The following is a 20,869-nucleotide window of genomic DNA, read 5'->3' as shown; positions in this document are numbered from 1 at the left end:
TGATTTAAGGGTGATGGCTCAGTGTCTCAGGTGGACTTGATTAGGTTGTGGGACAGCTGGATTCCATTTCAGCTTGATTGTGACCTCTCCTTGCCACGTAATTAACAGTGGGCCAGCCACAGATCATAAAGTGAGTGCAGTTCAATGAATAATGTCATGTACTGGTGCCTGGAGTCTGTCTTACCCACGGGACGCCGTGGGCATGGGGTAGGTCTGGATGTCGAGCCAGGAGTGACATTTAAACCGAATTGCCTGGTGCTGGGTGATGAGAGCTCTGACACGCATCCCCAGACAGCTGCTCAGCGCATACGGCTGATGAGCTCTGAAGTCGCAGGCTGCCGTGTCCAGAAGCCCAGGGATAAACTGACCCTTTTCTCTTTAGGCACAGCATCTGTGCTGGATTTTAGAAATAATCAGAAGACATTTTAATTTGTTTTTCAGCCAAAGCTTGTGGGGGGTGAAATTTTGATGATTAAACTAGACTTCTAAATAGATTTCCCCTAACCCTGGACACCTTGAACAAAGATTTGTGTAGTAAGGTGGGTTGGCCTCCCTTGAAGAGTGTTGCAGGGAATTCAGTCCTTTTCATGGCTGTTGTGTTGTATATTGATTAACAGAAAATGAGCTACTGCCAGACACATTCGCAGAAGAAAAGAAGTGGGGGGTTATTCATCAGATAATTATCGTCAGATATTTATATCATCATATCTGTTGTATCATAGGATAATTCATTTACTTTGAGATGCATGAAAGAGATTGAGATAGAATGGGAAGGGTATAGAGCAGAAGATTCTCTCATACACATACACACACACACATACACACACATACACACATACACACACACCCATGCCAACCATGGTTTCATTTACTAATTGAGGAATTTGGCAAGGTAGTTCAGACATATTCAGGCTAAATATGTAAACAGTCTTCCAATAATCACTAAGATATTTTTCAGAACCCAGGCCAGTGGACTTAAGTTTCACCAGAAGTTGGGCACATATGGCCAAGTGGTCAATTAGTAATTAGAGGAATTCCCAGAATCTGAGGGAGCCGCCATGATTGTGGTTTATCTTCGTCCAGCCTCCTGAAAGCCAACAGAGCAGGTGCCATCTGGACTGCTGGGGTTTGGGCTGGTGGTCCTGAGAGGAGCCCCAAGGAGAAAGAGGGGACCTTTAAAAGGGAAACACATCTGTTCTCTAAATACATTCTGAGTTTAACAAGCTGACATAAAAGAAGACATTGACCTTGGGTTTATGCTTCCTGCCTACCTGTAGAAAGATGGCACCGCAGGGAGGGAGACAGAACTCCTGATGGGGGAGGATGGGTGACCAGGGCTGTCCTGCACTCCCTGCACTTTCATTCACTCATTCAGTCATTCAGTCATCCACTCAGAAACAGCCGCACGGGAGGGGAACTATTCGAGCTTTCACAATTTAGCTTCACTGGTTACTTCCGGAAGTTTTTATTTAGGTGTAATTGACCTGCGGTATCCTGTTCATTCCAGGTGTACGTCACAGTGATCTGATATTTCTGTACACTGCAAAAGGATCCCCACAATAAGTCTAGTTCCCATCTGTCGCCATATCAAGTTGTGACAGTATTACTGACTGTATTCTCTGTGCACTACCTTATATCCTAATGACGTCTTTATTTTGTAACTGGAAGTTTGTACTTCTTAATCCTGTTCACTTATATTGCCTGACCCCTCCCAACTCTGGTAACCAGTGTTTTGTTTCTGTATCTATGGGTCTGTTTCTGTTTTGTTTTTTTAGATTCTACATATAAGTGAAATCATATGGCATTTGTCTTTCTCAGTCTGACTTAATTCACTTAGCGTAGTGCCCTCTAGGTTCAGCCATGCTGATGCAAATGACAAGCTCTCATTCTTTTTTTATGACTGAGTTATATTCCTGCGTGTGTGTGTAACATATGTATATTATATAATAAAATATACATCACAAGTTTTTAAATCTTTCATCTGTTGATATACACTTAGGTTGCTTCCATATCTTGGCTATTGTAAATAATACTGCTGTTTACTTTGAAATGAATTCTAAAGGCAATTTTTTCAGTATTCCATTCCATTGCTTCCTTCCATCAAAGAGAACTGTCGTGAACTGGCTTGTAATCCCTTAGTGATCTCTTTCCTTGGACCCACAGATGGTGACAGGGGGTCCACAGGTTGGGCACAAGAAGGAAAGGGATACTGTCCCATGCACCTGTGTCTGCCAGGACTGAGAATAGGGGGATATGACTGTAGTCACTAGATTGAACTTCAAAAAGTGTATCTCTACAGTTAAAGGAGTTTGCCTTAAATTCTGAATGGGTGAAGATGATGTCATCCTTTGAAACATTTTATTAAGGAGATTAAGTTAAATACAGGAAATGCTATCTCACATTTCATTGGAATGAAAATCAAGTCTTGTGCAAGTTGTTTACTACGACAGAAGGCTGTTGTGGATCTGTTTTGCTCAGTTTTTTCATTGTTGCAGGATCTGTGTTCCTGCTGTGCGGTGGAGAATCCAATCTGCTGGGAGCTTGTGGAGATGAGTAAGGGCTCTCTGCCAGTTGTGGGAAATTTGGGCGCAATGAAGACAGTCAGTGAAAACCCCTGTCTGCTCTATCAAGCATGTGGTACCTAAATGCACACATGGAACCTATTTATTTAGCTCCAGCATTGTACCTAAGATGTCCTTTTTCCTTCTCGGCATAGCATGTACAGGCATGGATTTGATGGTAATTGAGTAGTTGACTTGAGTTCTATTTCTGGTGTTGTTGGTGATGTGCCCTCCATCTGAGATGAGTTTTTTTTTTTTTGGCTGATGTAGGCTCTAAAATCCCAGTCAAGGCTGTTAGTACCTCCTGATAGCAGACTAGCTCCTCCATTTGCATAAATGTCACACCAAATCTTACCTTTTCTTAACATAGCTGCTAAGTCTCTGAAAGGATAGGGGGAATGATAGACTGGTTTCTGTGTGGTATTCTGGGTGGGGCTGTGGGGAGGAAACAAAATGAGCGATGCGCTGAAATGTTTCATGGAGCCTTTCTTATGTAAAAAGAAATACTAAGAAAACATTCCCTAGATATTGAGAGTAAATTTCTTTTCGGAAATATCCTGAGTGGCTCAAAAGAGGTTTTCAGTATGAAATGACGTCTTTTTTTTTTTTTTTTTTTTTAAATAATGAAAGCACAGACAATTTTCTCTCCACCTTCAACCCTTCACAGAATTTCAAAGGAGAGGAGAAATAGAAATGAAGCTGACAAGAGAAGCCATCTAAAATTAAAACTCTCCATATGGAATTGCTTTTTCGTTTCCTCTAGATATTGTACTCACTCTGAGTCCTAGAGACTCCGTTCCATCCTTGAGAATTTTCTTACAAGATGGTCATCGGAGGCTCTGTTAACTCTCGCTTCTCTCATCGTGCACAATCTGTATGTTCTAAGTGGGGAAAATATGTTCTTCTAAATGAGAAGTTTTTATTTTAAGAACGTCTTTTCTAACTTTACGTATGTATTGAATAGACAGTAGTACAACATTAAAAAGTTACAGAAGGTAAAAAAAAAAAAAGGTAAAAACTGTACCTTCCATCCCTTTCCTTCATCCTCCCGTTTCCCTTCTCCAGAGGCACATGATACGATGCCCACCTTCTTTGTTGATTTTTAGTCTTTGGTTTGGCAACAGTTGTATCTAGGACCTAATGGGGGTATGAGTAGCTCTTTATACCAGATGTGCTTTATGGGAACCCATCAATTTCAATGTAGTTGGAGAGAGACTACGGCCTGGTTCTGGTAATAAACTAACGGACCATGTTTAGCTACTCACATAAGGTTACCTAGAAATCTCATAGGTAAATCTTCTTGCTGTTCTGTCTACATTTTTGTGCTCATATTTCACTGTCCAAGATGCCATTGATTAGTAGACACACATTTTATGGACAACTAAAAAAAAAAAAAAAAAAAAAAAAAGAAGAGAGAGACCTAAGTAGCTGTTACTCAATATTTCCATTATTTTAGAATTTTTGAAAATATTGTATTTATTGAAAGAGCCCTACCTGACTAAATGATACACAGGTGATTCAGTTTAAGAAGAATCTGAAAAAAGAATTAAAAGCTATTGATGCTGAGCTCTTAGGACATCCTCCTTCTGCAATTTGACAGAGTTAACACACTTCTGATGTTCACTGGGCTGGAAATGTATTGAAGGAGGTCTGGTTCGCCCCAGCTTCCTGGACTCCCCACAGCCATTTGGTGCTTGGGGTTAAAGACCGTTCTAGCTTTGTCTCAAGGTGTATTCCAGACCCAGAAACCCATTCTGCTCTGGTGATGCTGGTGTTTTTAGTATTCACCCACACCCATGCAAAGAAAATTCCTTAGTGACTGAGGTCTGCTCGAGAGCAAATCAAAGATGCTGTTGATGGTAATATTCTACCCAAATTTAGAACTGTTACCATATGAAAAAAAAAAGTGCATCTTAGAATTAATGAAAGATGGTAATATTAATTTTAACTCTTAGTTAAAAATAGAATTAATCTATCACATGACAAGTATCTCTAACTTGTGGACTTTCACAGTGCTTATAAAGCAATTTGACAAGCAAAATCCTAAGTCATAAGTGCCAAGCTTCAAGATTTTGAAATAACTTAGATTCTAAAGTGTGAACCTGCCTTTCCTTATTTGCTCACAAATAACGATGACACGGTCCTTTTTCAAAATACCTTAGGTGAGTCAGGTATTTTGAAAAAGTTTAAATATTTAAGTGGCAGGTTAAAAAATCTACAAACTCATAAGTCAGATTTAAGGATGATCTTTCAATTAAAAAGGGAACAACAACAACAAAAATCTCTGTTTACAATCCAGCTCGTTGCAAGTCATAGCTGTTTTTTCCTTTCTTTGAAATGTGTGGTATTATAGTGTATAGGCTACTAAGAAAAATTATTCAAAACTTGGCAATTAGACAAAAATGTAGAACAGCATAACCTTTCAATGTGATATTGGAGCAGTCAAAATAGTAATAATGATAATGGGCCTGGCCAAGGACTACTTAATCACCTAGGCATACATCCTTATATTTGACTTGGTTATTTACTGTGGTTAGAGCCCAGACACCGGGCTGTGTTACACTGATATGTAGGTGTTTAGCTGGTGGAGCTGTCCAGTAGGAAAGCTTACCCCAAATGCTGAATTGCTCTGTAGCACAGTTTCATAGTTTCCTGCAAACCTTCCCCCTCAGTGCTATTTGAACCAGCTTTACCATCCTGCTGCTTGCTTCATTATTGAGCTGAGGAAATCTTGACACCTGGTTAGTCTATCTTTATGAGTCTTGTTTTTAATTTTCTGAAAATTTTACTTTGTCAAGATTTAAATCTCGTAGGTGAAACAGAGGTATTGCCAGTGACCATGATGTGTATTTGTAGATGGACAAGTATGCTCTGTGACTGGTCCACAGGAACCCGAGAGCATGGTGATGCATGTTCACCAGGTACAAAAGTAGGTTGTCGAGGCTGTGGATGAGTTAGCCTTCATCCGGTGGTTAAGACGTGAGTCGCTCACAATGTGAGGGAAATGATTCTATTTGTGTGGATGAAAAAGTTTTAGGAGCTGGAACTGGGCTTGTGTAAGGAATTGTGGGATTCCAGCCAGGGCCAGAATTGTAGAGAGAATCGTGAGTGCTTTTCTAGGAGAGGAGCCTTGGGGTCCAAGGGTGCCCACAGAGACAGATGCTGGTGTTCACTCCTTTAGTACCAGGAGGGGCTTTCTATTTTTTTTTTTTTTAAAGATTTTATTTATTTGACATACAGAGATCACAAGTAGGCAGAGAGGCAGGCAGAGACAGACAGAGGGGGGAAGCAGACTCCCCACTGAGCAGAAAGCCTGATGCAGGGCTCGATCCCAGGACCCTGGGATTATGACCTGAGTCAAAGGCAGAAGCTTTAGCCCTCTGAGCCACCCAGGCGCCCCTTGGAGGGGGCTTTCTAGACTCTCATCCATGCATGTAGTTTCCCTGGAGTTAACACCCTTGTCCTTCAGGGAGTATCAGACGTTAAATTCACTTAGTTCAGGTGCTCCCCCCACAATTATTCTTTGATTATCTCTCTCCTTCCTCCATCAGTCCCATTTTTTACCCTCTCTTCCTTTCCTCTGTCTGCCTCCTCATCCATTAACAGACGTTCCCTGAATGGGGACTGTGCAGGTGATGACATCATGTTTAACCGGATTATCTATTTATTTGACTACTTCAGGGCTTTCTAGAATGCCTTAGCAGCAGCCTTCACAGTAAATGTCGATCGGTGAAATACACACAAATCAGAGAAGAGAAAATTCCCATGTCTTGTAGCAGTGCATGGATCCCTTATTGGTAGCCCTAAGCCGTTTGGAAGTGACAGCAAACTCCCAAGTACAATGCTGCATTACCTTATGTAACTTAGCACCTGCAAGTCAGGTAAAATGTTGCTGAATGTACAAATGAGTGAAAAATGAGAAAAGCTATTGAATATTCCTTGCCAGAAGTCGTTATAAATAGAACAAGTCACCATCCAGTGGGAGACTGAACATTTCCGTACTTGAATGCAGGTAGACCGAGAAGGTCGAATATCCTCTAGGGTCTCCGGGGGACTGTTATTATTTAGTTAGTTGATGTCTGATCCTGGGGTGGGGAGATGGTTCTGCAGTGTTGGGAAGGAGGCCTTGTGAGCACGGTGCTGGGGAGATCCACGAATAAGTGTGGGCTGAGAGGAGCCCGGGGCATCAGAACCATGTGAACAGGGAGAGAGCTAGGCTTCAAATCAGTGATGGCTGAAGCCTAAAACTCAAGGTCAGTTGATGTCCTGAGGGCAACCAGGACTAGAATACAGACTAGGACTTAGAGCTCTCACAGAGCTGAGACAGAATATGGTAGAGGACAGGGAAGCCACTCTTGATGGAAAGTGAATAACTCCCAGCTACCATTTCCCCCAGGGCTTACCCATTGCTAGACTCTGTTCAAGGTGCTTTCTATATGCTATGTCATTGGAGCTTCTCAGCAGGCCAATGAGAGAGGCGATACCTACACAGTCATGGGTGAAGAAGTGGGTTTTAGGAAGGTGACCTTTCTTTTCTAAGAACACCAGCTAACATGGAAGATTGCATGGGAACCAGGGTTAACTCTCCAAGCCTGGGTTGCTTATCTACAAGCCTTGCTGCCCCTGGCATGGGCTTGTCTTGCCCTGTGTGGTTGGTTAGTCAGGGTCTTTCCTGACCAAGTCCTGTCAGGCTTGAAGGACTAGAGTCTTTCTGACGGGTGAGGAGCCGGGTGAGGTGGAGCATTCGGAGGCCATTTATAGGCCCCATGAGTATGGTGGGCACAAGACCCAAGTAGTCTTTTTCGCAGCACCGGACTCCTGGGGTGGGCTTTTCTGGGATATTTTGGGGCCAAAGACAGCTGTACTTCCTTTGAGCTCTTCCTTGATTTGTTTCCCCTTCCCACCCCATACACACAGGGCCGCTGAGGGCGGTGTACTACCTCTGTGAGCTTTCCAGATGAAAAACAAGCACTTTGTGAATGGGCAGACCCAGCTTGCCCCTTCTGTGTGTTGTCCGCCACGTGAGAAGTCGGCACAACTCCTTCACGTCAGGGTGCTGAAGGAAAAAGAAAATGATCCTTGACTAGAAAATGGGGAATAGGAGAGGAAATCATGCTCTTTTGGAGACAAGAGAGGATTTTATAGAAATACGTTCAGAATGGTTTTACGGAAACTGCCCCTATCCACACTGAGTCTGTTCAAGAAAGGTTCATTTGTGGAGGATTGAAATGTTCTTATTAATATTCCTTATCTAAGAGAAACAGAGGAGTCTACTGAATTTCACGAAAAGGTAATATGAAACCTGATCTTTGAGGGTCGTCTTTAATATTTTCATTTCTCCTTTGTTGTTGAAAATATATTTCTGTCCTTTACATGCCAGCCTACAGCCGAGGAGAAAGATAGCATAATCAGTATGAAAGTAGTAGCAGAGGAAATACCCATTTGCATTTCTGGCAATAACTACTTTTGATCTTATGTCGTATTATTCTATAATATTTAAGGGGCAAAGTCCTGAAGTTATTAACCTACTTTAGTTTGCTGAGGTCAAATAAGATTAAGAAAATGTAGACTTTCTGCATTTAACTTTTAATTATGGAATATCTTCATTAGAGAAAAATAACAATCTGAAAGGCATTCGTGTACATACGCACCACTCAGATTTAATAGCGACTAACCTTTGGCTAAATTTTCTTCAAGCATCTTTATTTTGGAAAGGGGTCTTTTAAGAAAACCAGACATCACAGGCTCATTTGACATCCAACCCTGTTCCCGGTCTGTCCCCTCTCCTTGGTTTCGTCATAGTACAGATGTGTGTTGTTTCCTTGTGTATTTTTTTGTACTTCAAGAAACTGGTTGTGGAAATTTCAAGTCAAATTTTATTCACAAATACATTTTGATAACATGATCAGTTTAAAGCCATACATGTGTTTTTAAAGTTATTTTTCTGGGAGGCATAATTATCAAAGCAGCCAGTTATTATGGGAGCTTGACATTTATAAAATAACTACCAAAAAGCAAGTTAGACTTTCAGGAGTCCTTTCCAGTTTCTCTTGCCCTCAACCCTCTGAGAACCTTTTAGATCCGCCCATGTGTGTGTGGAGGGGGGGCTTCTGGACAAGGTTCCTAGAGCACAGGAGGTTCACAAGGACAAGGACAAACAAGAGCTTCCCCCCCCCCCAACATAGTAGTTTTTAATTCCATCTAATCTGTTTGCTAAGGTTAGGGGCAACTTGGTATTCACATGCTATTTACCTAACATTTCCAGTAGTTCTCATCCTCTTTTAGAGTTTATTGCCTCTCTGGTTGGTAGTGGTCTCAAATTCTGATTTTTCAGATTCTCATTCTCAGGAATGAGGGAGTCACGGTCACTCTGTCTGCAGATGGGCAGATTTATATGGGTGGAACCAAACCAAAGGATTGCCCGCAGTTCTACTGGCTGTGATGAGTGGCACCCAGGAGGGAAGCTGATTTCTCCTTGGTATTGGCGATTTCATAGCAGAGGGGCATGTGTCGCAAGATGTACTTTTAAAAGTTTATTTAAAAAAAGTAATTTCAGTATTGATTTTCAAACCAGATCTGTGGCACATCCCCTGGTCTTTTTATCCTCAGCTCTAGCTGATTCCCTTCGGAGTTGCTTCCAGTTTATTCTCTAGAAAGCATCTCCTTTCAGTAACTTTCAGCATCACTGGGGGGTGAGTACATCTATTTAGCTCAATTGTTATTAGGTTGAACCATGTGAAATTCTATTTTTGTAGGTCATAAATGGTTGGATGTCAGCAGTTTCAGTGGTTCAACACAATAGGTTTGGGAAACCCTGATCGTTTACAGCACAGAGAACTTTTGAGCTGATAGGTCCCATCAAGATCATATAGTTGGGGGCGCCTGGGTGGCTCAGTGGGTTAAAGCCTCTGCCTTCAGCTCAGGTCAGGATCCCAGGGTCCTGGGCTCGAGCCCCACATTGGGCTCTCTGCTCAGTGGGGAGCCTGCTTCTCACCCACCCCCCGGGCCCCGCCTGCCTCTCTGCCTACTTGTGATCTCTCTCTGTCAAATAAATAAATATAATCTTAAAAATAATGATATAGTTGTCCAGCTGACACCATTTACAAGCCATCACCCTGGCACTGGCCTGGGATTGACCAGTTGTCCCCCCACAGACTAGGAGGTATGGTGTGAACTGTCAGGGTCTAAGAGGTGCTGGCTTAAAAGGTTAGGATGAAGGAGTGGAGTGTGTGTGGGGGGGTCCCTTTAAGCCCAAAGGACTGTACCCTGGCAGGGTAGGCAGATCAAGCAAACACCCTGAAATGGCCCAAGTTCGTGAGGCCTCGGGACCTGAGTTTGCCCTAGGGCCTGAGAATTTGGATCAGAAAGGACCTGTTCTGAGCTTCTTCCATCTGAATGAAACCCTTCCCATCCCACAGTGTCTGAAATGCTGTCTGTGGGATCCAGCCATACACCTGCCTACACAGGACTCACTTGGGCAGGTGGAGATGAGCCTTTCTGCCCAGTGTGTCCCTCTGGCATAATGGGATTCCTACTTAGAGGGAAGTCTTCAGCGAAGTGTTCAGAACAGCATCCTGGATAAGAATTCAAACTGTTTCTCATGTTCTTCTGCAAAATGACTTCTGTTTTCTTTTGCTAGAACAATGGGCGCACCTCTAATCAAATATAAGTAAAAATCAATGCATTTTCTTTAAAGAAAATTAGAAAGAAATGTGGAAAGGTAGAAAAAAAAAGTCTCCCACCTTCCCACCACTATAAATAATTGCTATTAATACTTGGGTAGATTTCTTTCCAGTTTTTAAAAGCATTTACATGTTAAGTCTATATCTTGATATTGCTAACACATATATACTATATGTGATAAAAATATATAGAGTACTCTAGATAAAATACACATTGCCAAGGAACACATGCTACTATAGAAATTCTACACAGACTATAACATATATTTTGTATTCCTGTCTTTTTCACGTATGGTACCTAAGTACTCTTCGAATATGATTTTTAAAGGCTGTGTAATATTCTATCAAATGATTTCCCCCCCCCCATTGTGGGTTATCCATTTCTCTTTTTAGAATACTGCTTAAGAACATGAGATCTGGACTTTTGGGTTCAATCCCAGCAAAATGTTTATATGAACACGGCAAGATACTTACACTCACTGTATTTCTGTGTCATCATTTTTAAGAGAGACATAAGAATTCTATTTACTCTGTTGGGGAGAAGAGACCATAGTCTCCAAATTAATTAATTGTTTTATTGTTTTATTTATTTATTTATTTTTCATGGTCTCCAAATTTAAAAGCCAGACTTTGCCATTTACAAGAGCTGCATTGAAGGAAGGAAGGAGGAGAACACTTACCAGCCACAGTGCAGGTTCCTAACATACCAAATTACAAGCAGGCTTCTATACCTGAATGTATTAAAGGCCTTCCGCAAGGTTTGCCTTTAGTAGGGAGGAAGGAGGGGCCCACAGACGCTAGGATGGGGCATGGAGTCGGGAGCTAAAGCTCCTGAAAACATTCTGTTCAACGTAACAGAATTTGTCCTTGGGAATCTTTAAAATAATCACAATATTTATACAGCAGAGTGAGGCACTGAACATTTACAAAGGGGTCATGGTGTTGTCCAGGGAACAAAATATTAGCATTTATTTGTTAGTTGAGCTTTTTAACTTCTATGAAGGAGGGACTGATTTTTTTTTTTTAACTCAAAGGGTCACCATGAGGACAGAATGCATAGAATCAGGGATGGCAAAGCTCTTTTTGCAAAGGGCCAGGTAGTAAATATTTCAGGCTTTGCAGACCATATGCCGAAGCAGCCACAGAATATGTAAATAAATGAGCATGGCTGTGTTCCAGTAAAGCTTGCTTTATGCACTGAAGTGTGAATTTCATGTAATTTTCACATGTCACAGATTATTATTCCTCTTTTGATTAAAAAAAAAAGATTTAAAAATGTAAAACTTTCCTTTCAACACACAACTGTGCAAAAGTAAGTGGTGGACCCAGTCTGGCCTCTGGGCTGTGGGAACTTGAGGCTCAGAATAGCCCTCGGCACCCTTTAAGTGCGGGGTGCACTGGCTCCCACCATCAGCGCTGTTCCCACCGTCACCATCTCTGCCATAGGGCTATGCAGTGCCAGGTCTGGAGGAGGCCAGGGTGGCCACACGTAGGCCCCTGCCTCCCTTTGACCTCCTGGGAATCTGTCTGTAGCAGCTGCAGCTTCTTCAGCTCTTGGCTTCATCATGGCAAAGTGCTCTCTTCCAAAGGAACTTGGAGAGCTGTGCTGAGTCTGAGGTCTGGGCCTCCTGACCGATGAGCTAGGCGTGCTCTGGAGCCAAGGGGGCCCACATGCTGTGTCCTCTGGCCAACCTTCACCCTGTGCTCTTGCTGTGCATGGGTGACGGATGAAGAGAGACGGAGACACCTGCCGTGCATGGCTGCAGCTAGTTCACATCCTTTTCCAAGTAACGGGGGAGGGGAGACAAGGGGTTTCTGAAAAAGGTGGTAGAAACCTGAGCTGGAAGTGGAGGGAAGAACCAGCGGCGAGTCACAAGCATGAACCATGGTGCTTGGATTATGCAGAATCCCGTGTGTGCTCAGCACTGTAGAAAAATTGCAGATATCTTTATAAACCTTGACAGCATTATTTCATTATTCATGAAGGCTTTTTTTTTTTTTTAAACCATAACCAGCTTCATTTTAAAGGAAATTTATTCTCAAGGCATTCTTTTTTTTAATTGAGTTTTTATGGTAATTCTTTGTGTTGACTGTTGAATCAACATTCCAAATAAACTACTCACGTTTATCCTTTTATTCAGGAAGGGCTCAACTCTGCCTGTTCAGGTTAATGAAGTGAGAGGAAACCCAGATTTTTCGGAATTGTGTACATGGCAATTGCATGCCCTTTTTGGACCTCATAAGAGTAATTTGTAAAAAGGACATTATTTTTTAACTAAGGAAATTTGCCTTAAATCCAGAATTTTTGATGTGATCGTCCACTGTGTGCATACATGGAGTTATTTATGAATGTGTATGTGTGTGTGTGTGTACATGTGTGTTTCAAAGCGTTATTGTGAAGACTTCTGATAACTCCTGAGATGGAAGTTTTTTGAAGGCAATTACTGTTTATTTATTTATTGATTACTTAAAAAATGCCTCTTAAAAATTATTTTTTTAAAAAATTCTAGTATATTGAACATACAGCGTTATATTAGTTTCAGGTGTATAATATAGTAATTCAAATACCGTTTTGTGTTAAATTCATCCTGAATGAAACTGATCATGTCAGGCCCCATGTGCCTTGTGCAGGAGCAGAGAGCCAACCTTATTTGATGAGAGGAAGAACGAACCAGGGGCTATGAGGCATCGAGAGGTCATGGCTCCAATCCTCTGCCCTTTCATTATTTCCATGGCCCTACTGCATATCCAATCCTTGTCTCAGTATTTCTTTTTTTTTTTTTTTTTAATTTTATTTATTTGAGAGAGAGAGCGAGAGCAGGTGAGCACGAGCTGGTGGGGGTGTGGAGCTGCAGAGGGAGAGGGAGAAGCAGACTCCCCAGACTTCCCACTGAGCAGGGAGCCTGAGGCAATGTGGGGTTCTATCCCAGGACCAGGGCCCAAGGCAAATGCTAACTGACTGAGCCACCCAGGCACCCCCTGTCTCAGGATTTCTAAGGACAGGAACTTCTCAGCTAATTCTATTTTCTTTTAGCTGCACGGAATAATATTCATCCTTCAGATGCCTTAAGACAATAGGAATAGTTCAACCCACAACGCCCCTCCCAGCTCCAAAACCAAACCACACAACCCTTTCTTTTCTCCCTGGGCCAAATAACCAAATTAGTTCCCCCCCTCCCAACTTTTCTGTTACGCCTTCTGTTCAGACATTTCTGCCTCTTTCTGGCCACCCTTGTGTGCATGATTTCCTGTGTGTCAGGAGCTGGCTCGCTGTGTGTGCTGGAACTGTGCACTGTGTCCAGATGGGGCCTGACTTGAGACCAGTCAGTGGAACCTCCTTTGTTCTTCTTGCTGCGCTCCTCTTAATGAAACCCAGCATGTCAGAGGCTTCTGACTGCCACGTGAGCAGGATTCTTCTTGGACTTGCTGTCAACTCTGACTCCTAGTTCCTCATACTGTCCATGGTCTGGAACTGTCCTGGGTTTTGAAACAGTTCCAGGGCGGGGGTCCCTTCAGTGACAGTAGGTGGTTGCAGATGGTCATAGAGCTCAGTTAAGCCAGAGGTGTTATCCAAATGATGAGCGTAGACTTGCCAAACCAGGGGAAGCAGCCAGGTTGAAGGGCTGGAGGCAGCAGTTGGGGGAAGAGAATGACAGAGAACAGCAAATGTATTAGAGAGGCCAGGCAAGGAAGAGAGCAGGTGCCACTGGAAGGGAGGTACAGTGGGCAACGGAGGTGGTTGAGAATCTACTGTCTTCTACCCTTAGCATCTTACTGGGTGTTTCTTTCATGCAGATCTTTTGTGTTTTTACCTAAAAGAATCAAATTTTAATGATAGGAGCTGGGCTCTGATGAATTATTCATAAGCCAGATTTCCCTCATTCCCTAGATGTGTGCTTGAATTTTTAAAAAAAATTTTTTACAGGACTTTACATTTTTCTGATTAAACTTCTTGCTAATGGGGCCCATCTTCCTAGTCTCCAAAGACCTTTTGAACCTAAATAGGCAAAAAAAAAAAAAAAAAAAAGCTCTAGCATTGAAGCGGTGACTCTGCCACTTACTAGCCATGATCTTGCACGAGTGAGGGGTTCTGACCCTCATCTGTAGGAAGAGATGAATAACATTGATCTCATTCATAATACTCGCTTCACTGGGTAGTCAGGAAGATTAAATGAAATCCCACATTTGGAGTTGCCTGGCATGATGCCCACCAGGACCAGTCCCAGCTGGTCACAGACTTTTTTTTCCTGCTTCTCAGCATATTCGCCATCTTGCCCATTTGTAGGGCAGATTTGATAGGGTACTTTCTCTGTATTCATCCAAACTGTTGATTTTTATTGAATTTAATGGAGAGAGATCAGGGCCAGAATCCAAAGATTTCTGGAAGCTGCTTCTGGGACTCTTTGGAACATTGGTCTGTGTTGGGGATCACAAAGTCGGATGCTATGGAGAGCCTCCTTATATAAATGTGCAAAGTAGCCAGTGACAGAGTGCTGAGGCCTGCATATCCCACCTAGAGCAGGCTGCTGCTGCTTCTTTCTTTCTTTTTAGTAACAGATGATTATCACCGTGGTTTTACGGTTTGTACATATCTAGTTAAACATCAATTGCATGAGATTTTGACATTTCCTTTTGACACAATTCTTTTCTTTTTTCATTTCAAGTCCTATCGTAGACTCTGTGGAAATCTGACCCTAATTCAAACGGTTCCTTTTTAAAAATATTTTATTTTATTTAAATTCAGGTAATTAACATTTGGTGTATTATTAGTTTCAGAGGTAGAGTTCAGTGATTCAGCATTTGTGTATAACACCCAGTGCTCATGGCATCAGATGCTTTCCTTAATGTCTGTCACCCAATTACCACCCCAGCAACCCTCAGTTTGTTTCCTATAGTTAAGAGTCTCTAATGGTTTGTCTCCCTTTCTAATTTCATCTTGTTTTATTTTTTCCTCCCTTCCCCTATGATCCTCTGTTTTGTTTCTTAAATTCTACATATGAGTGAAATCCTATGATAATTGTCTTTCTCTGACTGACTTACTTCACTTAACATAGTACCTTCTAGTTCCATCCACATCGTTGCATACGATAAGATTTCATTTTTTGGATGGCTGAGTAATATTCCATTGTGTGTGTACACCCAATCTTCTTTATCCATTCATCTGTTGACAGATATCCGATAGAGCAGGCATTTCAATTAAGAGTTACTGCATAACCAAACCCTTGTACAGGGAATCAAGGTTCCAACTCCATTGGCTGGTGATGTAAGTCCCTAACGTACTCTCGCTTTGGGTTACTGTGGCATTAGAGCATTGGTTCTCAAAGTATGGCCCAGCAACCATCAGCAGCACCCGGGAACTTATAGGAATGCACATTCTCAGGCCTCCAGATCTACTGAATCAGAACCAGAGTGGGGAAGGGGCAATGATCTCTTGGAACAGAGCCCCTAGGAGATTCTGATCATTCTTGAGATTTGAGACCCACTGATTTAGGAACATGTTCTCAACTATGGTTAGACATGGGATCATCTGGGGAGCTTTGAAAGTTTAGTTGCTTGGTTCCCACCCACAGTTTCTCATTGAGCAGATTTGGGGTACAGCCTGGACCTCAGGATTTTTTCAAAGCTCCCGAAGCGATTTTCAGGTGCATCCAAGGTTGATAACTACACTTCAAAGGAGCCTGTTGAAATGCTCATGGAGTCCTTTTTCCTGGATGGGAGGTGAGGAGTGGGAGGTATGTGTAGTTTGACAGAGCTCCCAAGTGGTCTATTGTACCAACTGAACACTGCCTCCCCTTGGAGAACCTGACCTTAAACAACCAGCCTCATGAAATATCCTTGAGAGGGCTTTCCATGGACTGAATATTCACTCAATGTGATTTGTTTTAAAGGTTGCTTTTAATGCTATATTTGTGCAGCAAATGTAGACACTCGTATAGCACAAATATTAACTCCTAAATTCTCAAAGGCTTTCCCTACAATATGCCATCTGGCAAGCATTATTGTAATCATCTCTTTATTAACCACACTAATGAAGGACTAGCATGGCATTGGTAATTGAAAAACACAGATCATTTAAAAATCATTCAGGCTAGTGCTGGCCCTGTTTTCCTAACCAGGAAGCATTCAGGAGTAGAAAATATTGACTGATGACAGTTTCCTACTTTCCCTGAGGAGTGTAGTAGAGGTATTAGTACATCTTATTTTAGTCAGAAATTTGAGAAATAGAAGAAGTGAGAGGGTTCTAAATTAAACTTACTTTTTTTTTTCCTGTACCAAGGAGTCTGTTTTCTCAATGAGAAGCCCAAAGCCCAAATCAGACAAACAGTGAATATATTTAAAATGCATTTGTACATTGGAACCCGTGGATTCACAGTGTGCTTTAGCAGAAGTGGCACGGGATTTGAGGAAGCAGTGGGTCTGGATTCTAGATCTTATTCTGCTATTGCTTGTGTTATTTGAAATGAGCCTTTCAGCCACCAGTGGGGCCCCAAGTATGGTCCCCATCCAGCAGCATCAACATCACTTGGGAATTAGTTGGAGATTCAGGGTCTCAGAGCCATTACAACCTTTCTGAATCAGAGACTATGGGGTGAGACCAGGACATGGTGTTTTAACAAGCACTCTGGGAGATTTAGATGGCTGCTCCGGTTCGAGCATCATCGCTCTCTACCAGTGTACTGTTTTCTCATCTATTAAGTAAGGCTGCCAGCCTAGCTAATGTCTGAAGGCCATTCCAGCTGTCCAGTGGCCTTGGTGTATGGCCTGGAACAGGTTGTAACGTTCTCCCTCTCAGGCCTTGAATCTTTCCTTGGATGTGTGATTGAAGTAACTCAGCTAAAAAGCTAGCATGTGGGCAACAGAAGAGAAACAGAGCTCTGGGAACTCTATACCCAACCCCGCCCCCCGAATGTTCAGTAGAAAATAAACTGTACTTTTTTCAATGGCTTGGTACCATTTTTCCCAAAGTGATAAAGCCCGGTGCTTTGGAAGGGGAGGCAGACTCTACCCCCTTCTCTGGGGGCCCAGAGCTGTCTGATGTGATTCACGGAGTGGCGCTTCTACGGGCACTAACAAATGGCATCTCAGAAGGATGTGCAGGGGTACACAGGCTTTGCAGTAAAACAAGGGGAAATTTTAAGCTATTTATCAAAGCTCTTGCAGCTTCCATTTCAAGACAGGTGGAAAAAAAATAACATGGAACAAGAAAAGAAAATAAATCTGTATCCAGAGCATCTCATAAATAAGAAAGGAGTAGGGAAGCTGTTGGCCTTGCTGGATTCTCAGAGTATTTTTGTCACAGTATAGAAAGCTTTCAAATGTTTTGGCATGTAATTCGTATACTTTTTTTCATTATCGAAATCTGCGGTTGTAAAATCGTTTCACTGGCTATTAAAATCAAAAGAGAAAAAGGGAGCAAGCATTTTAAGGAGAGGGAGACTGGGGACATGATACCTGAATTTCAAAGAGAGGGAGAGGGAGAGAGTTCCCCCACAAATACAAAATAATTTTTTTTTCATCTAAAAAGCAGTGATGCTTTATAATTTAAGACAAGTCATAGGAAATCAAAGACCATTTTCTAATTGGCTTCTGTTCAGTGAGAGCCTGTTTGTTGGAGACAATAGGGCATGGTTTATTGAACACGAGAGCGCCTTGGGTCTGTTATGTCTGGGAGATGGAGCAATTACAGCTTTTATTAAAAGGGACGGATCGCAGGTCCACGTTGCCGGAGCAGATGACGTTGGTTGAGCAGAACCACAGCTGACGAGGGCCTGCCTTGGTCCTCTTCGGGAAATTCCCAGCAGTGTCCAGGTGACCAGTGACTCAGCACTGAAATGCTGGTCAAAAGCCCAAGCTCTGAGTTCAGATTCGGGCTCTGCCTCATCCTGACTCTGCAGCTCTGGGCAGGCTCCCCAGCCGCCAGCCCGGTTCCTTGTCTTTTGGAGCAAGATAATAACAGAACCTACGTAGTGGGAGTTTTATGAGGATTAAGCGCTGGCTTATGCAAAGCACTGATGCCTGATGAGGAGCAGGCCTTATTGTATTGGGACTATTTGCCAAAGAGCTGTCTGTCTCTTTAAAAGAATCCTAAAAATAAATCACATGATTCCTTAACTGTGAGACCTCCTTGAGAGCAGCAGCGCCCTGTTTGATACCCTCCGTGTGTGCCCAAGGAGGGGGATGACTGATAAGAGGTTCCGCTTGGATCCCGGGATCCCAGTGGGTGCAAGACAGATGACTCTTGAGCCATGGGGACCTGCTGCCTGGTCAGCTTGCCTGACAGAACCCTGCGGGGTTATTCAAACTGGATTCGGAGGAACTAATTTTTGTCATTTGATTTCCTTTTGGTGTGTCTATTTTGGGAATGGACTCAGGCCAATGCTAGAAATAGGTCTGAAGTAAATGTCATGTTTTTTCTCGCTTACATCTGGCACACTCTCCTTTGTTGGCTGGGCTGTGTTCGGAGCAGCTAATATTGATTAGACTGGATTTTTCTCAAATACACTTTTCTTAGGCTATGTGAAGTCTGCGTGCTAGCAGTACCAAAATAAATGCATTCGACTTATAAGCCAGGGGTAGGGAACAAAGTAGGAACAAAAGCATGCTGAGACATATTGTCCAAACAAGCCATTGCCTGCTCTGCCAAATCCAAGCTGGGAGGCCCCAGGCGAGCTGCTTGTCTCATCCGAGTGGCAGTTTCCCATCCATAAAAGCAGGGACAATAGCAATAATGTTATTATTATAGAATGCGTGTAAAGCACCAGCTCGTGCCGGCCCTCAGGACGTACTCAGCAAATACCAACTTGTAAAATGTGACTTTAAAATGTTAAAATGTAACATATCAAAGACAAAATAATAAATTTAGGTATAATGGAGGAATTCCACTCTTCTCTTCTAAAGAACTAAAGCGGTCCTGAAACCTTTCTTTACAAGTTAACTTTTCAGACAGAATCTCTGGTCATTTATTTCCAGCCTTTTGATCCCCTTGTTCTTGAATACAAGCCTGACCCTCTTACTCCAGTGAGTATCAGATGAAGGCTGAACCCCACTACATTTGATCTGCCCAGTGGTTTTCATTTATGTTATAATTAGATTTATTTTAGGAGATATATCTTTCTTATCCTATCTTGGGTTAGGAAAAAGATCTTGCCAACATCTTTTTTTAAAAGATCTTATTTATTTATTTGAGAGAGAGAGCGAGAGCGCACAAGCATGGGGACCCACAGGCAGAGGGAGCAGCAGTCTCCCCTGCTGAGCAGGGAGCCCTATACAGGGCCTGATCCCAGGATCCCAGGGTCATGACTGGAGCCAAAGGCAGACGCTTAACTGACTGAGCCACCCAGGTGCCCTAAATCTTTCCAACATCTTAAATTAATCAGAATAAAATGCTAAAATAAAATATTGAAGTCACTGCACTGACCCAACTTGATATAGAGATATGGACAGAGAAGCTCTCGAAACTGAAATGGGCCAGTTAGTCCTATAATTTTAGATGTCCTTTATTATCTCATAATTTCTTTTTCAAAGCAGAATGGAAAAGACAGTTTAAGTACTCTTCAGTAATGTAGAAAAGTGTCAGTCGTTTGAACCTTGAACAAGTGGACAAGAAGGCCTCCCTGTACTTGAATTAGAAAAATTGCAGTGAACCCAAATTTCCCTGGTAAATCAGAGATTCAGCCTTTTTATTAAGACATATTCAGGAACAAAACAAAAATAATGTAGTTGCATACAAATTACCTGGGTTATGAGGCAAAAGCAGTTTTCTTTATTATCTCTTTAACGTTTCTTTTTCATCTCTTTAACAGCAACAACAACAAAAAAAAAAAACCAAAAAGACTCTCCTTAAATCATTTACCATTTAGATCTGAATTTTCGGGACAGATCTTGGTGATCATTTTTAATGATTAATGATGGAGGGAGACTGGTTTGCAGCTCTGAGCAGCCATCTTGTGGTTTTAATGAATGATCCTGAACATATGGAGAATCTGCTGGGCTTGTTTGTAGCTATTACTTTGTCTCTGTGGCTTTCGGCCCTGTGTGTAGTGACCCCAAAGCCAGAACACTGCCTGGTAGCAGCCTGATGTCAGGACCGTGTAGACTCCTGAATTGTATCAAGTGTCTGCCTCGGAGGCCTGCAGATGGTGTAAGCCTGGACAGGTCATGAAGTACATGGGTGGGTCCAGCTGTACTTAGCCCTGACCCTTGAGGATGAGGAAAGTGCAGAAGGCTGAATGCCAGAGATGTGGCCCCAAATGCTGTTGGTTCCACCAACCGCACAGATCCCTGAAGGGCAGTTTTTACATTATTTTCTTTTCCCTACAGGGCCCTTTGTCCATGAATAATCCTATATTTCACTCTTCAGCTGAGTTTCCTAACCCTGGATAGGAAATCTTCACCTGTAGAAAGAAGCCCCCACCCCAGAAGATTCACACGAACAGAGAAATTCATGCTCCTTGATTATTTGGAGCTGGAGAGAGAATTAACCTGATCAAACATTTTGTTTTCCTCACAGAATCATGTCAACCCCGCCATGGACTTCACCCAGACGCCTCCTGGGATGTTAGCCCTGGACAACATGCTGTACTTCGCCAAGCACCACCAGGATGCCTACATCCGGGTAAGCATGAA

General features: G+C 42.5%; 1 protein-coding gene across 11 annotated transcripts in view; it reads left to right on the top strand.

Moving 5' to 3' along the window:
* The window catches only part of ELMO1 (engulfment and cell motility 1), a 520,745-nt gene that overhangs the window by 233,045 nt on the left and 266,831 nt on the right, over window positions 1-20,869 (top strand). For all 11 annotated transcript variants that reach the window (XM_004741958.3, XM_004741959.3, XM_045089495.1 and 8 more), the window contains one exon: window positions 20,754-20,858. In XM_004741958.3, coding sequence (XP_004742015.1) covers window positions 20,754-20,858 — 105 coding nt within the window. The remainder of the gene's footprint in view (window positions 1-20,753; window positions 20,859-20,869) is intronic.

This window comes from Mustela putorius, unplaced genomic scaffold, assembly GCF_011764305.1.
Source record: "Mustela putorius furo isolate JIRA1106 unplaced genomic scaffold, ASM1176430v1.1 tig00003845_pilon_pilon_pilon, whole genome shotgun sequence".
In the NCBI taxonomy this organism is placed as follows: domain Eukaryota; kingdom Metazoa; phylum Chordata; class Mammalia; order Carnivora; family Mustelidae; genus Mustela; species Mustela putorius.
Note: the sequence above shows the minus strand (reverse complement) of the source record. Positions and strands in the feature narration are given on the sequence as shown.